We start from the raw sequence: 16,795 nt of genomic DNA, 5'->3' as shown, positions 1-16,795 counted from the left end.
TAAAAGTCCAGACTTTCTGGACTGATATTACTGAAACTGCAGTGCTGCAACACTAGAAGACTTGGAAGTAATAACTGGGAGGGGGCAAGGAAAGAAAGATGGTACTCCAGACTACTGTGCTCAAACCAGAAAGGTTCCTTATATTTAGGGGTATGCTGTCCTGGTGGATCCACCACCATGAAGGTTTGAATTATTGGCAAGTTTGCTTAAGTGTGGAATTGATAAGTTGGGATGGGATCCTGTGGTACAGCAAGCACTAAGCAAAATGTATTTCTGCCTCCAAAGCTGCTGTTTAGTTGGACATCTCTGCCTCCCCTCTTAGCCAAATACCTTGTACGTTCAGACACTGGGGAGATGAAGGACATATATATTCTGGATAAACACTTAAGTTGTGAGTTCTGCTTGTTTTGTTCTCAGTTTAAGCTGCGGTGGTCACACTGCTGTTCAGAAATATTAAAGATGTATAGTTTTACTTGTATCTAAATGAGATGCAAGATTATAATTCGGACTCAGCTTTTGGTGTCAAGGAGGACAGATTAGTTTTAACTCTGCAAATTTTTGTGTGGAGCCAGTAAACTAATAGATTCGCGAAAATAAAATAACTTCATAGCAGGTAAAAGAATGAATGGATTGTACGTTCAGCTCTGTCAGGTATAGAAAATTATTAATCTGTACTTGATTAAAAGGTGGAAAAAAAGTATAAAGCAATAACAAATGATTACTAGCCAGATTTATGATACTGACACTAACTGCTTTGTTGCTCTCTCCACTTTGTATTTTGAATCTTGATTTGTCTGTGTTCCTTTAAAATAGTTTTTCTATCAGTACAATTTGGATAGATAAATGGATTGGGGTGAACATGAGGAACCTCTGGTATCTTTTTTCTGTTTTCTTTGGTTGTTCAGGCTTCGGTTTTGTTTGGTTTTTTGATAGAGGGTTTTTTTCCCCCCCTCATTCCCAGGTGAAGACAGAGAAAGTGTTGCAAATTAATCTTTCAGAAGGGAAAGGCCTCTTACAGTTCTTCAGCTTTTTTTTGTCTTGATAAGCTTGTATCAGGTGAGAGGCATTGGATTTGTGGGCATTAACAGACTAATATTAGTGGTCATTAGTCATCCAGTGCATCCTGAGCATCCTTAAAGTATTAAAAATAAACAGATTTTTGACAGACGCATTGCGTTAAGTAGGATCATGGATATAGTTACACCTGACAGTCTTCAAATAGCCCTTGCCTTTCCTGTTATCTCAGGGTATATTTCCTAGGCAAATAAATGACTAAAAATTAAAGATTAAATAAAGTGTTAATACTATATAATACTACCTATATAGCAGGAGACAAGCTTTAGGTCTGTGGAATGCTTTGAAATTTTCAGCCATCTCAGTTTTGATGAGATGGTGTCTAAAACAGAGCAAGGCTGAGGCCTGGGCTGGCTTAAGAAGTCCTTTTTCCACCTTGGGATCTGCACCCTTATTTTGATGTGTAGTGGGAGGGAAAAATCCATGACCTGGATGCACGGTGAGTTGCAAGCTGAGCCCTCTCTTTTGGTGGAACTGTTAAGTGTGGGCCGTGGCTCACCAGGAGTGAGGGGCTGTCGCTGCATAAGGCTCCGCTTGTTTTCCAGGATTTTCTTTCCTGTGATCTGTTGTTCTGTCTGGGGTCTGATGCCATCCTGCCCAACATAGTAGGCAGGTGCGCCCTTCCGGAAGGATGACCCTCCTAGCTGGAAGAAAAGTTTTAACTTTGTGGATTTTAAATAGTCGGGTATTTTGTTGCTGTTTTGTGCCCCAGAGATCAGGAAGCTCCTTAGCGTGGTGACAATTCCAAACCAAAGGAGTTGGGTTACTACTGCAGATGTAGCAAATGGATTGCTTGCCTGCCCCTTTCCCCATCCCCCATGCTGCAATTGCTTTGTATTGCGTCTGACATCTGTCACGTTACAAGTGACATACATGGAAAATCCCCATGGTAATTAGAACCTGCCGTGAAGCTAGTTGCTTCTCCAGCACACAGATGGTGAAACTTTGTGGTCCAAGGAACTGAGCACAGGATCAGTACGGAGCTGTCTAGCTTTACCCAATGTGTATATTTTGACAATTATGAGCATGGTGCTTATTTTCTGCATTTCATCATCAGTAAGTGATGATGAAGGTAGCTGATAATACCATGAAGTTCTAGTGGTTTATTATTTAATAGTTGAATAACAGAGATTTAACTTGGATTTGGGGGTGCAGGGTGAATTGGCTTATGTTCCAAACCAGTCCAAATCCAGGTTTCTTTCTACTTCTGTGACAATACATCATATTTATATGGTTTATCCTGCCATAGAGAAAGATACAGATTTATGGGGGAATGGAAGTTATTTAGTTTGTTTCCTCTCATGTTAGAATAAACTGGTGTGGACAGTGATTCTGCATGATAGATTTAGTCCCATGCTTCCCACTCAGGTGAGAGCTGTGGCTACATCCACCAATATTGTTTGTCTGCTGCTGATCAGTGGAGATTCAGCTCTGGAAGTGAGCGCATCAGTGTCTTCCATTAATGCAGGCTGGTTTTGCAGGACAGCTTGTGTTTAGTTAATCCACAGAGTTCTCTCTCTCTCTTCTGTTTTTTCCAAAGGTGATGATACAAAAGTAGTTTTCTCTATTTTAATTATAGTTATGCTCTGGCTGTTCACTGTGGTGAAGGACAGGACAGCGTGGGAAAAACTATGATAATCAGCTCTCTTGCACAGGAGAGCTGCTGGCATTGCAGTTGTTTCAGGTGTCTTACTGTTTGTGGAATATTGCTTACTTAGGGTATGTTTCCATGAAAATTAGAATTTCTGAGATGAGAATGAAGAAAAGAGTGAGACTGAAGAAACAATTTAGAACCTGCAATTGAAAGAGGATCCTCGTGTGCAGTTTGCCTGGATCTGATCCCATGTGGCTAAACCTTCTGATAAGACTTGGAAAAATTGCATGAGCTTAATTATGTTTGGTCACTGGGCCAAATGGTTTAGAAATGAACACGTACGCCCTGTCAGAGGAAGAGGACGTTGTTATAATTAGACCTTGGGCAAAGTTCCAGGTTGTGACTCCTGACCTAAGCTGAACCACAGATGGGGCTGGTAAGCAACAGGGGGATCGCTATGAGGAGCGGGTGTGTGGTGAGCTATTGAAATGACGGCGACTTGTTTGTATTGTGCAAAAGGGTAAAACAGTACAAGTGAAAAGAGCTGTGGGAGGGAGTTATGTGTAATAGTGGGATTCCCTCCAGAGAGAGATTTCCCATTGATTCTCACTGGAGGTATATATAGAAATAGATGATTGGACATGTTCCATTTTTACAATCACTTTACTTGCAAGAAGTTGAAAGGCAATAGGTCTTTCATTAGAATAGAAAACCCCTGCCTTTATTATTTTCATAATTTTTTATGACAGCTTTGTTTTCAGTTGCCTCTCAGAAAAATGAAATATGTTCTTTTCTTCATTTTCTTTGTTGGCCCTCCCCCTGCCCAATCCTTTGGAAGCATATTTTCCCCAGATTTGGTTCTTGACAAAGAAAAGGCAAAGGACAGAAAAAGAAAAGGAAAATATTATTAAGTTGGAAGCTATTAGAAAAAGTTTATTTTCTTTAAAACTATATCCAACAACAAAAATCAAGGAGTTGTAATTAGTTCTTTAATAGCATAAACAGTGCAACTTAAGTAAATGCCCCTCAGCATCCTGTGGCTGGCAGGCTTCATGTTTAGAAAGACAGTGGTCCCACTTAGAAATATTCGTTCATCCAGTGATTCAATTCTTAAATACCTGTGCTGGATTCCTCTCTAGCAGTCCTCAATTGTTCTCACTTTAAAAGCATCTAGACACCTCGCCTATCTACAGTTACCGTGTTGTAGCAATACAAAAGTGCCATTTTACCCCTCTGTGTCAGTATGAATTTCCTGTATGCCACTTATAGATGGACCTGGGAAATGCCAGTGTTAAGAGTATGAGTTGTGCAATGGAATGGTGCTTTGTGAAAGTGAGGCAATACAAGTTTACTCTTCATTTGAGCTCTCTGTGCTTTTGCAGAATAGTAAAAGCTTAGTATCTTTGCTGAGTTTCTCAAGTATGGATCCCAAAGAACAGGTGCCAATTTTGCAAAAGCACCACCGGAACAAGCACTAGCTTGGGGGTTTTTTTCAGCGTTACGGATGAAGAAGTCCTGAACACTGACTGTTCACCTCTTCAGTGAACCTGCTTAAGATGAAAGCTGAGTGATGAAATGTCAGTACAGGACAATCTGTGGTGCCCTGACTAGGGCAGTACTTACCCTGTAGAAAATGTTGGCCTTCATATCCATTCACATAGTATTCATTTCCTGGTAGGGTGCCTCTTTTGGAGGAGGGCTTACCAAAGCCTTCACCTGAGCTTATAACGGAAGATGTTATGGTCCTGTCACTTCAATGTCTCAGCCAAGGAGGATTCACTGTCCATACCCCAAATAATTCTGGTCCTTTCATGGTTGGTGAGGAAGCCTACAGGCAGCGGGCCAGAACTCGGTTACAACTGAATTGATGCAAATGTAGTTGTATTGTATGTAAATCAGTTTTGGCTCATAGATTTGAGTTCCTTCAAAACAAAGTTTTGTCAAACTAATGGGTTCAAATGTCATCCGTGACCAGATTACCATAAAGTCCCTGAGAAGATGGTGTGTGGTGGACAGGTTCAACTTCTTCTGAAGCTCTCTTGTGAAATCTTTTTAAGAACTGAACCTCTTAAGTCTCCACCACCAAGAGGAAACAGAAGTTGCCATGCATGTCGTTGTGCCAGAAAGGTGGAAGTTTGGGTGGTTTGGGTTTTTTTTGCTGTTTGTTGCTTGGTTTTCTTAAGTGAGCGTGCTGATTTCTACACAAAAAGTCCCTGGAGAGCTTCTGGCTGGGTGCAGCATGTTAAGCCCCACTATGCAATTGACGTCCTAATGGTGCTTTTCCTAGCACAGCTACTTAGTCTTTCTGAGAGCTCAAAGCAGCCTTGTTCTGGCAAGCAAGCAGACCAAAGCATTGTGGGGCAGGCTGGGGCAGCAGCTGCTCTGGTGACAAAGTTCAGCTGTGTTGCTGCTGATCCAGCATCCAGCATCCTGCGGTTCAGTTCACCTGCCGCCTCCCTCCCTGCTCCCCTGCCCTGTGCCCAGGGAGCTGGGCTTCCCAACAGGCTTTAATTATTTACTCTCCAAGGATATGGCTTATTCTGCAAATTAAGTGAAAAAGTGAAGTCCTTAAAAAAAATATAACACAAATAAGCCCCTGAGCTGTCAAACAACAAGTCCCTTAAAAGGGCAAAATATGCGGCTCTCTGTGGACTGCACAGATCCCTCCTTTCAAACTGCTGGCAGGAGACTTCCTGTTTGGATGGGCCGCTCACAAACGGTGTTGTGTGGTGAAATCAGTCACTTCCCAGCTCCTCCTTCAGGCCTCCTTTTGCCTCCCTTTACGCTCCTGATACCAAAGTCCCTCAAGCCTGGGTCCTGTCAAGATGGGATCTGGCAGCTCAAACGTAAATCTGAAAGCATGCATTAGCACTGTGCGGTTTCTCCCCTGGATACAGAAAGCAGCCCAAACTAGTTACGTGTGTTTGAACACGGGATAGACAAAGTGGTCCAACTGCAATAGTCCTGGCCATAAAGGGATAAATGAGTGTTTGGTGGTCTGGCTCCAGAGTGGTGGAAAATTGATTCCTGCTTCATTGTTTCATTGATTGTTTTATTTTGATCAAATTGTATATCTTTGGAGGATTCTTCCATTTATTCTGGGTAAATTCTCCAGTATGTGCTTTTTGCTTCTGATAGTTTCATTCCTTTACTGTAGTAGTGAGAGAGCGGCCTATACTGGCATTCAATGGTAGCATTCAGCCTTGGTTACTGAGCATTTCTGATAAATCTACTTGCTGGGAAATCCCATACTGATTTTGTAAAACCTTTTGAGAAGCTTTGGGAGAAGTGATTCTACACTGCCCTGCAAGAACATGTTAATACCATATGAAAGCTTAGCTACCTTATCTAGCTTGAGTGTTAATTTTGCCCTTTTGTGTCTTAGATCCTTCTGTCCTTTTCCAGCTGTTATACTAGTGGTAAGTGTTGTAGCTGCAGAGAGCTGCACAGATCCAAGAGTCTTCTCATTTAATGTCCTTTTTTTATTTTTATCTTCCTGCAGAACATGATCAGAAGATAGCATCATACACCATGATCATGGCCCCCCGGAAGAGGAATCGTCATGCGTTGGGGTTTCTTTGTTGTTTTGGGGGTAGCGACCTCCCGGAAATCAATCTCAAGGACAATAACCCCCTCCAGTTCCTTGAGTTTTCTGTCCCGATACCACCAGCAGAAGAGCTCAATGCCAGATTCTCCGAACTTGTGGTAAGTTTCTGCTGGCAGATTGATATATTTTAGGAGATGAATGACCACCTCCCTTCAAAGGGAGGAGTAAAGGGACTTAAGGGACTTATTTGGGATAGGAATAAGACTTCTGTTGAAGCTTTCCCTCCACCCCCTCCCCATTCTTTTATGACTCATATTCTTCTTATGAGAAAGACGGCAAATGACAGGATGCATGACAGTGGCAATGGCTATAAGTACAACAAAATGCTTAAATATGTTTATTTATTCTCACAGAACTGTGCAATTCTCCAAGTGTAGGATTGGGCATATTAGAAGGAACCTCAAAAGTTCTCTAGAGAACGAATCCCTGACAGTCAATTTCTTGTTAGCAACTGTTGATAAAATCTGCTGTATAATACAGTACAGTGGAAAATCTCACGGTCTGCAGGTCTATAAAACAAGGATGATACTGTTCTGTTGATCAGTAACATAGTGCTGGTGAGGTATAAGAATCGGATGGCCATGCTAATTATGTTTCATCTGCCAGCTGCCTTTGAACCATGAAATGGTGCTGTTGCAGCAACAGACATAAACAGGAAGGCAAGCAGTTATTTCAGATGAACTTTGTTGCTTGCGTTTGTGGTAAATGTTGTGGATTCCAGTAGCTGGCACTTGCTATTCGTGCCTGGCATCAAATGACTTCTCTGTCTTTGCACTCTTGTTAAGCCTGTTTGCAGAACACAGGCAGAGGTCTTAGGGCTGTGGTGTTTTGCAATCTGCATCGTAAAGGTGATGCCCATTTGATGCAGTTGATTAGCTATCTCGTTACCATTCTGAGATCGGAGGTTATGTGAAGTGAGGTGTCTGTAAGTGCATATACGCCTGAGTGGTGCTACTGGGATGAGGAATAGAACAGAAAATACTGGATCTCAGAATTAGAGGAATTTGCCAGTAATCTTTCTACATTATAACATTAGCCCAGTAAGTTCTGGTCTATTACCATGGCTTCAAAGTGCTGTAGGAATGAAAGTAACTTTATAATTTGGGTATGCAAGTGGAGGTTAACATGTGGGTGACTATAGTATGTCATACCAAACATAGGGACAGATATAGTTTGTCAGATCAGTGGTCTGACAACCTAGCCCAGGCTCCTATTTCAAGATTGGGTCCAAAGCAGATGCCTAGGGAAGAATATAAGATGTGGCCATAGTGGTGGTCCTTTCCTGGATGCTCTCCAGCCTCTAACAGTTTTCAGCTCAAGGACTTTCTCAGCCAAAGTTGCTTTCTTTGTACGTAGTGAATTGGTATGGATTTCTTTTCCATTGACTGTTTCCACCTTCCCTAGCACCCATGAGCAATTTTTTAGCATTTGCAGTATTCTATGGCAGGGGTGTGGGAAGAAGTCAATAGGATCTGCAGCTGTTTCGGGAAGAATAGGGTGTGCAGCTGAAGAGAGTCTACTTGCTTCTGACTAAGTAGCAGATGAGTAATCTCCTTTTACGGAGATATCTCACAAAATCCTGGTCTATATTTAAGTCAGTTTGCCTTTTATGTGAGACTACTTGAATTCCTCTCGGAAAGTGCAGCTGGCTGACTGTGGAGAGTTCTGCTTGGTGACAGGTATCTCTCATGAGTAAGAGTGTAATCTGTAATCTGCTCTGCTGTCAATTTATTTGTGGATGCTGCTTAAGTATTGGTTTTCACATGCAAAGCTTTAATTGCCGTATCAAAGTTCACGTCTCTCCAGTACCAAGATCTGCTGAAGCATTCAATCCAGCCTTCCTGAAGACGTCACCAACAGATGTGTTTTGCTCCTGAACTTGGCTTGCTAAAACTTGAACTTGTTTACCTTCGGGTCATACTGAATGACCTGCTTTAGCTGCTGCTGGGCTTTTGCTTACTTAGAAGGGTGCCAGTTTCTATGAGGAGTTTGAGAGTTTGTGGTGGTATTAAGGGTGCTTTTAGCTTTTTTTTTTTTTTTTTTTTTATGTCTGGCAAACACTGGTTTCCACGTGCTTGTAGCAAAACAGCTCACAGCTGCCTTAGGGAAGTCTATTAAACAGTATGATTTATAATGTTTTTGGTGCAAAATTTAATGACAAGTATACATGATGAACTGTAAAAATTTTTGGCCCCTGAAGTTTGTGAGTTGTTGGTCTATGCTATAACTTATTAAATGTGCTGACAGCCTGTAACTGGCATATACATCTCAAACAAATGAAGCCATTGAAATGAAAATAGATCATATTCCTGTTCTTATGTTTAATGATAGTACCCTAGCCATCATTACGTGAGAAGTGAGCTGGGAGAGAAAAATGCTATTTTTCAGAAGGTTAATGATGTATATCACACATTTTTATAAAGCACTCAGATAGGATGGTGATGCCTGTCCATAGGAGTTCCTGGGTAGGCAGGTAACATGGGAGCGGTAAGAGCTTTATGAGAGAGAGAACCTGGGCTAGAAACTGGGCTGACAGAATGCAGAATTTGCCTAGAAGGGCTAGTTTGTCCACAGGTCTGGATTAATGCATGTTCTACGAGACACTAAAATACAACAGCCTACATCTGTATTGACAGCTCAGATGAGATTTTAATTGGATTAGAAAGATTCAGCCTGTAAATGCGCCAGTGTAAATCAGCGACCTGGAAGTGCCTGAGAGGGCTCTGTGCTGTGTACTAGCTGCCCCACTGCTTATCCGCTAGGGTCTAGTCTGGGTGCGCTTGTACTATATAAAAAACAGATTTGAGTGTAAAGCCTTTTGACCCAAATCCCCTAGTGAAATGATGACACCAACATCATCTGAGATCTGTAGTGAGAAAAGCATTTGTGTTAGGTCCCTGAAGCAGGCCCAGGGGGTAAAGCCTCATCCTGCCATCTGCTCTGCAAAAGGGTATAATGAAACGTTGGTGTGCTTGAATGAATTTTTAAAAGCCTTATTTTTCCCCTTGTTGCAGTTAAAATCTGGGGCGTTTTCCCACATAAGAGTTAATGACAAGAAGAGCTAAGCCTAGCTGCACTGGAAAAGCCTCTCTTGTGATGAATTTTCCAGTCTAGTAAATATTCACTATGTTTCTACCTGCCTTTCTGAGGAAAATGGACATTTTGAGGGCCAGAAGCATTTCTTCTCTTGTTCTTGTGGTCCTTAAATTAGTATGATGAAAAGTGAATTTGGAGATGTCCATTTTGCAAGAGGAGGGATTAGGAATGTGTTGGGAACCTTTATTTGTGATGGAGACACAAGATCCTTCCAGAGCTTGCAAACTTGCTCATGTAGACTGCAGGCTGAGGCAAATATACATGTATGGGCTGCGCTGTTTGGAGGATGGACCCAGACAAACCAACTGAGTAATGGCAGCTGCAGAACTGGACTCTGGCCAAGGCAGTGGTTGTCAACTGACAAGTTGATGCTGATTTCAGCTGAAATATCTGCTCTCGATGCTGCTCAACCAGAAAAACAGTTCTAGGATGGATCCCAGGCATTTGTGTTACTTGAAGCCGAATGCTGTGTTTAGGCCTTGTCTCCTCGATTTAAAAATTAACATAGAAAGAAAAATACTCCTGATGTAGGCCAAATTCAATCTTGATTTATTTCATTGGGAACATGTGCAGGGAGTAGGTCTGAATGAAGACTATGGCTCAGGGTGATTTGGTCTGATTTTGTTTGGGCTAAGTCAGGGGGAGAGGTACTAGCTCTCAGGCTGTCTGCTGGCAGTGATTGCCTTGGGACTAATACAGTGGTATCAGTACAGATAAGTCCTTATCAGAAGTTTAGATGCACAGGACACAAAGCAAACAAATACTTGTGACCACAAGCTTTGCCCCTCAAAGGGCCGCTTTCATGCATCCAACTCAAAGAGGGCAGAACAGCTGGCTTTAGCGTCTCTCCTTCAATGAACAGGCAAGGAAGAGAAGCTCTAGAGAATAAGGTGTGTGGAGTGGTTCTATACCTCATAAACTGTAAAACTGTCCCTACCTAACCATCAAGGCTGTTCTAAACAGCATCACTTATACTTTTTTCCTCAGTCTCTCTTCTTAGCTGCCACTATGTATACTACCATGTAGTAAAGTGCTGCTGCAGTTGGTGGTCTATTGGTGGGTGCCAAGCTGGTTTTGTGCCTGCTGGCAAAAATGGCTGTGCTAAGCACATGTGTTTTTCCTTGCATAGCTTTATTGACTGAACAGGAACTGCAGAAGAATCTGGAAGAACTATTGCAAGGCAAGGGGAAATAATTTTTTTCATGAAACAACTTCTCCATGTCCTTGTTCATATTTGTTAGCAGTGGTGTATTCTTGTCACAGTGGATTCTGATTCCTCTTGCTCAATATTAGAGTCCCGGACAATTCTTGTTGGTTGAGGGTTGTGTGCTGCTTGACACTTAAAGATTTTGACACCTAGATCTATCTTACACCAGCAACCTGATCCCAGATGTGAACTCGGACCATGCCAAGAAGGGTAACTTAAATGCTGGAAATTCAGGGAAAGCAGAAAAATGTAAAGAATGCTAACACAGAGGAAAAAGTAGTATAAAGAACTTGTACTTTTATTGTTTCTCTTTTTCTTTCTTTTGTTAGTGGCTCTGTTGAGATGGTCATGGTTTTTGAGAAGGTGGAGTTCAAGATTGTCTATTTTAGGATGGAATGTCCACTGGGAAATAGCGGACTTTCAAAGTTGATCATATTATTACAGCCTCCAAGCTTGAATTATAATATCCTTGTCTGAGTTACATGCACCACATTAGATTCTTACACTGAGAAAGATTTGAGAAGATTTGCTTACTGTTACCCCCCTCTTAGCCTTGTCTGCCTTTGAAGCATCCTGATATTTAGCTCAGGTGGGGCACTGACTGGATTCTGCTGTCATGGTTTGTTTTTCTTACACTGCATTTGAACCCATTTCTTTTTTATTTTTGGTTTGTTTTTTTTTTTCTTCTTCATCAGAGTCCCTAAATAAGCGATTTTGTTGACTTTATAGATTCATAAAGGCTTTTTATCCATATTACTATTTACCATACTCCCAGCCTTTTCCGTTTATGCCACTAAAAGTACCAAATCCAGTTACATTATTTACAATTGAGGAGTAGCATAAATATTTATGAACTCTCTGTATTTGAAAACTTCATAATAGCTCAGCATCTCTTTTGGGCCTGCCTTTATGCCGCTTCTTGTCCATTGAAATGAGAGCTCTCTATGAGGTCCCATCATTCTTCAGTTGCCAAAAGAGGTGGGTTGCTGCTTGGGTGAGGCAACATACACTCTTCTCTCTGAAAAGATCTAGTTTTCTCACCCTACTGTGAAACCCCAGCTTTTGTTGTAGAGAAGATGCACATGGAACTGCTATGTGTTCCTGAACAATGAGGCCACTGGAAATCAAAAATGTATTTTCCCTTGTAGTGTTCCCTGAGTGCAATGAAATGAAGATGGAACCAAGTGCTGAATCAAGGGCTCTGTCCTTCCCTCAGGATCAAGCACCTTCAGTGTGTTCAGCCCATGCTGGGAACCATGACTGAAACCTTAACCTTGGTTTCTGTCTGCAGTGCTCTGTAACACCAAACACAAGAACGTGGAACTATGTCCCTTCTTGACGTAACCCTAAATTCAACTCTTCGTTTCTCACCTTGTCACCTCTGATCCCATAATGTGTAGTAACGGCTTCCACAGCATCACAGTTGTCTCGATTTCTGAATTAAAGATGAGTTAGCCCAGGTTTCTAGCTGGAAGGAATGGCAGTCGCTATGACATTAAAGAGAAGAGATAAAATGAGGATCATGTTAGTTCCTTCTCCTTCAGTCTCCTTGGAATAAGCGCTGTACAGAGAAAATGAGGAGATGTGGCAGGAGAGTACAAGCAGCAGAGGCAGCAACTTGGTAACCTCTGAATACTCTGATAATTTCTGTAAATGTGACTAGAACTTTTAATGCCTTGTGCCACCTGACAAGGAGGATATCTAGAGCAAGATACCTGTTGCTTTACTGCACCTTTTACTCTTGCCTGTTTTCTCTGGCCTCTCACACCACATGGGTCTCATTTGGTTTTTCTGCCCATTAGTATAATCCCTTCCGAAGTAAATTAACATCTTCATCTTGTCCTGAAACACAACTATGTAATTGGTGTGATATTTGCTGCTGTCACATATTTTGCTATGCTCTTTTGATTTCTCAGCCCTCTAGACTAGTAGTTGCCAGCACTTCCATGCCAGAATGCTGAAGAATGTGAAAGGAGTTGGTTGGTCTACTCTGAGCACGTGAGCCATCCACATGAGGAGAGGCTGAGGGAGCTGGGCATGTTTAGCGTGGAGAAGAGGAGGCTGAGGGGGGACCTCATTGCCCTCTAAACTACCTGAAAGGAGGTTGGAGAGAGGTGGGTGTTGGCCTCTTCTCCCAAGTGAATAATGACAGGACCAGAGGAAATGGTCTGAAGTTGTGGCAGGGGAGGTTTAGATTAGATATTAGGAAGAATTACTTTACTGAAAGAGTGGTCAGGCACCGGAACAGCCTGCCCAGGGAGGTGGCTGAGTCACCATCCCTAGAGGTATTTAAGAAACGTCTAGATTTGGCACTTCAGGGCATGCTCTAGTGACAGAGATTGTAGGGTTTTCTCTTGTGTGTGTGTAGTTGGACTCGATCTCAAAGGTCCTTTCCAATCATGAAGATTCCATGATCTTTGCTAGTCTTCTCAGGACAGAGACAAAGTGTGGTCACTGGGGACACATTTCTAGTAGCATTGGATGAAGCGATCAATAACAGGTTTGGGAAAACCCTGCTCTTTTCTTACTCTGTGACATCTCTCTACATCTGTTCCTTCTCTGCCTCCACAGAGCATAAAATTGAGTGATAATAGTCTCTCTTCCAAAGTAGAGAAAATTGAGGGGAAAAGAAAGAAAAAGGAGTTTTATGCTGAAAGAGATTAATGTACAGCATGTAAGTATCTGAGAATTCATTTATTTATTTCATCAGAGGAAGCAAAACAATTTCTGAGCAAGGCATCAATTTGGCACACGCTGGATAACACACCTTCATCAAGAGCCACAGGGAGATGATATCTAAACCTAGATAACTGTAGTAGAAGTTCCCACTGCAAACAGCTGACTTGAAAGTAGCAAGTTTCCTTCATGCTTAGTCCTCCCTTGCAGGCCATTTAATGTAATGGATACAACATAAACCTCAGATGAAAACTAGGCTTCACCACATAAGTGTTCCCATATATCACCAGTCCAACTCAAGCTTGCCAAGTCCTAGCTGTGGCAACGTTCGTGAGGCCCCTCTTTGGCTCTGCAACCTACCAGAGTATTTATGGGGTAAAAAGTACAAGAAATGCCTCCATTGTGGGCTTTCATGTGAATACAGACTGCCTTAAACATTAGTCAATGTATGTAGGCACCAGAGGGCATTCGCTGTGTTTTGCTGTGTATGTTGATGGGCCTGGAGAACAAAATTCTCTATTTCTCCCTCAGCTCCCTTGTAATGCTTTGGGGAACAAATATGCAGAGTTGCCTTTCTGTCTCGTGGCTCCCAGTGTGGAGCACCACCTTCCCAGAAAAGCGTCCTCCATGTCTGAAGCCTATTTAATCCTTAGTTTCCCACTGAGAGTTTGTGGTTTAAAGACATGCGTTTTAGGTCCTCACTTCAGACCTCAAACACATATCGTGTGTATTGATAACAGTATTTAATCACATTTAAATTCAGGCCTGTTGCCAAGATTTGACTATTTCAGTTTCATATTATCAGTCTTTTGAGTAATTCTGACCTCTTCCTGGATTCTTTTTACTACAGGGGTTTAATTTCTGTGTCACTTGCCCTGCATGTAAATCATAGTTTCAGACTACACCTCTGTCAGGCCTGTGGCTTTGAGTTGTTGATCAACGCAGATTTCTCTGCAGCCATAGTTCAAAAGTGCCTCTATGCTGTTTTGACCGTAAGAATAAGTTCTTTTATTCCCTGTGCCCACTGCCTCTGTGCTTTTCTGTAATGAGTGATTCTACCTAATCAGTGAGGAAGGTTGTGTAGTGCCAAATGCAATCAAGGCCTTGAGAGGTCCTTCATGGGTTTTTTTGCATACCATGAGCTTGGACTCCAGCAAACTAGGAGGCTTTGCTGGCCTTGGCTCAGTGAAGACTCCCCACCCCAATTATTGCTTCCTTTCTTGCACTTAATGAGAATGCGCCAGTGGAGGCTATAAGAAAATACTGATGATGAGACTAAGCTGGATTTTTCGTGACCAGAGGCTCATATCCAGGAAGAAGGCTTAGCATCATCATGTGAGTAGAAGACGCTGTCTCTGAAGGCAGAAAAAAGCAAAGCTTTGAGGCAGCAGATTGCTTTCCTCGCTGATGGGAGCCAGGCCACAAAAACTTTCCTTTCTCTTGGGTTAGTTTATAGTTGTCAGATTAACATTTTTCATGCACTCAGATGCACTTGTCTTCTATTATAATAATGGCAAAAGTACTGGGTGGTTTAAGATTTCTGAAGCAATTAGGGGACTGAGGCTTGGGAGGCAAAAGCTTTTCATGGTATCATAATCTGCCTAGTTATGCACAGATGTTCATTTATGTCCAGCACAGTTCTTCTGTCCAAGATTGTACATATCCAGGATACCTTTTTCTTTTTAATTGTCCATATCCAGGATACCTTCTTTCTTTTTCTTCCTGCTCTTCAAAGAAAACTTTTTTTCATAACATTGGGTCTGCTTTACATGTGTCCCATGTGCAACACATGTGTACAAGTCCCTGATTTTAGTGCATATATCACTACAAGCGGCTTTCTATAGTTACTCAAGTCCCAATACATAAGAAGAACTGCATTTTAGGCTCCATGGCAGAGACAGCTCTCCCGTTCAGACACTCACCTCCATATGGACTCCTGTGATAGGGACAGGCTTGTGGCACGGAGTGCAGCACCAGCACTTTGTCTCTCTAGGCTCCCTTCCAGTAGGTGCAGCTGGCTGGCAGCTCCCAGCTCCCTGACCAGCTGTGTAAGAAGCAGCAGTCACTATGCTGCAAACGTGTGAGACCCAGATGCTGTGAGAGGAGCAGGAGATGGGAGCCAGGTCTCGCACTCCATGTCTGAGAATCAATAGAGTTGTGTAAACAAATGTAAATCCAGATCTGGGCTTACGTGCCAGATTTTGGGTGTGAAGTAGCTGCGGGTGTTACCAAAGTACCCATAAGGCTTTTGTGCAGGCATACACTGTTTTGTAGATCTTGTTGGTTTCTATAAAACTTATGGACAGATCGTTATCTGATGTAAAGCAGTCCAGTTCCACTGAAGAGAGCAGTGGAGTTATGCTGTTCTACATTGCCTGAAATTTGGCCCGTGTGGTATTTTCTGTGTCTGTGGTGATTGTTGGCTGCTAAATACCACAAGCGGAGCATACGGGCCGCCTTTCTGAAAGGCGGGGAAGGTAGTGGTCACGGTGGGAATACCTGAGGGGAATGTTTGAGTGTGTTCTGAGTATGATTTACTTACAGTAGACATGAAACACCTGAGAAAGACCTACTTACTGGACTACGTGTTTTTAACAGGATAGTCCCGATGTTCCCTAACTGAGGAAATGCATGTAGTCCATCTAGAGCATAAGAGGAGAAGTACTGGATTTTGGAAGCACAGCAGATATATAGCTTGGGATGCAAAAAGAGAGGACAGAGGAGATTCCGCCGCTAGAAAATGGATGTACTAAGATGTGAATCTTGTGTCCGCCCTCTGCTGAATGCTTGGAAGCTGTCATGATATCCTATCCCCTAAGCCATGGACAGGGTGGATGTGCTTACTGTTCAGAAATCTTGTGTCCACATGTTTCTAATACCTTATCAGCTGATTTGATAACACTATCTTGTTTTGGCATAGCTGCAAGTAAAAGAAAAAAGAAAAAAAGAATGTAAAACTCTACTGTGGCCTTTTTCTTTAGTAAGACATCATTAATATTTGAATGGTTTTCATGACGCATTATGGCTATAATGAAGAGACAGGAACTTTCTGTACTGAGTCTGAAGGCTGCTGAAGTGATAAAACACTGAGATTATATTGATAGTAGGAGTCATATTTGCTAGCTGGAAGGATCAAATTAATTTATCTTTACTTCAACTTTCTGGGACTTTTCCAGCTCCACTCAGATGGATACAGAGCAGACAACTTACTACCTTCCTCCTAGAATTGAACCAGCATTCTCATATAGTTTCTGCCATTTTGATGCCTGCCATAGAGTAACAGGCTCTGCCCTCTCCAGCAGAAAAAGAGCCAGCAGCAGCAGTACAGGAAGGTCCTATTGCTCCACTGCTTTGAAATGGCATCTCTGGGTATGATTCCTGCCCTTCTGCAGTTTCTGTCCTTTCTTTACTTCTCTTTATTAGTGTCTTATGTTGTTCAGAGCTGTATTAGGTGACTTACAAATGTTTTAAGACCTTATTCCTCACCTTTTAGAGAGGATATTTGAATCTAGATTTGGTCTGCTGAGGAGAGGTTAGAGAC

General features: G+C 42.2%; 1 protein-coding gene across 6 annotated transcripts in view; it reads left to right on the top strand.

Moving 5' to 3' along the window:
• Nucleotides 1-16,795, top strand: part of DAAM2 (dishevelled associated activator of morphogenesis 2) — a 212,829-nt gene that overhangs the window by 81,782 nt on the left and 114,252 nt on the right. For all 6 annotated transcript variants that reach the window (XM_074579706.1, XM_074579704.1, XM_074579705.1 and 3 more), the window contains one exon: nucleotides 6,171-6,373. In XM_074579706.1, the coding sequence (XP_074435807.1) occupies nucleotides 6,200-6,373 (174 nt within the window). In that variant the 5' untranslated portion in view covers nucleotides 6,171-6,199. The remainder of the gene's footprint in view (nucleotides 1-6,170; nucleotides 6,374-16,795) is intronic.

This window comes from Larus michahellis, chromosome 3 (assembly GCF_964199755.1).
Source record: "Larus michahellis chromosome 3, bLarMic1.1, whole genome shotgun sequence".
Lineage (NCBI taxonomy): Eukaryota > Metazoa > Chordata > Aves > Charadriiformes > Laridae > Larus > Larus michahellis.
Note: the sequence above shows the minus strand (reverse complement) of the source record. Positions and strands in the feature narration are given on the sequence as shown.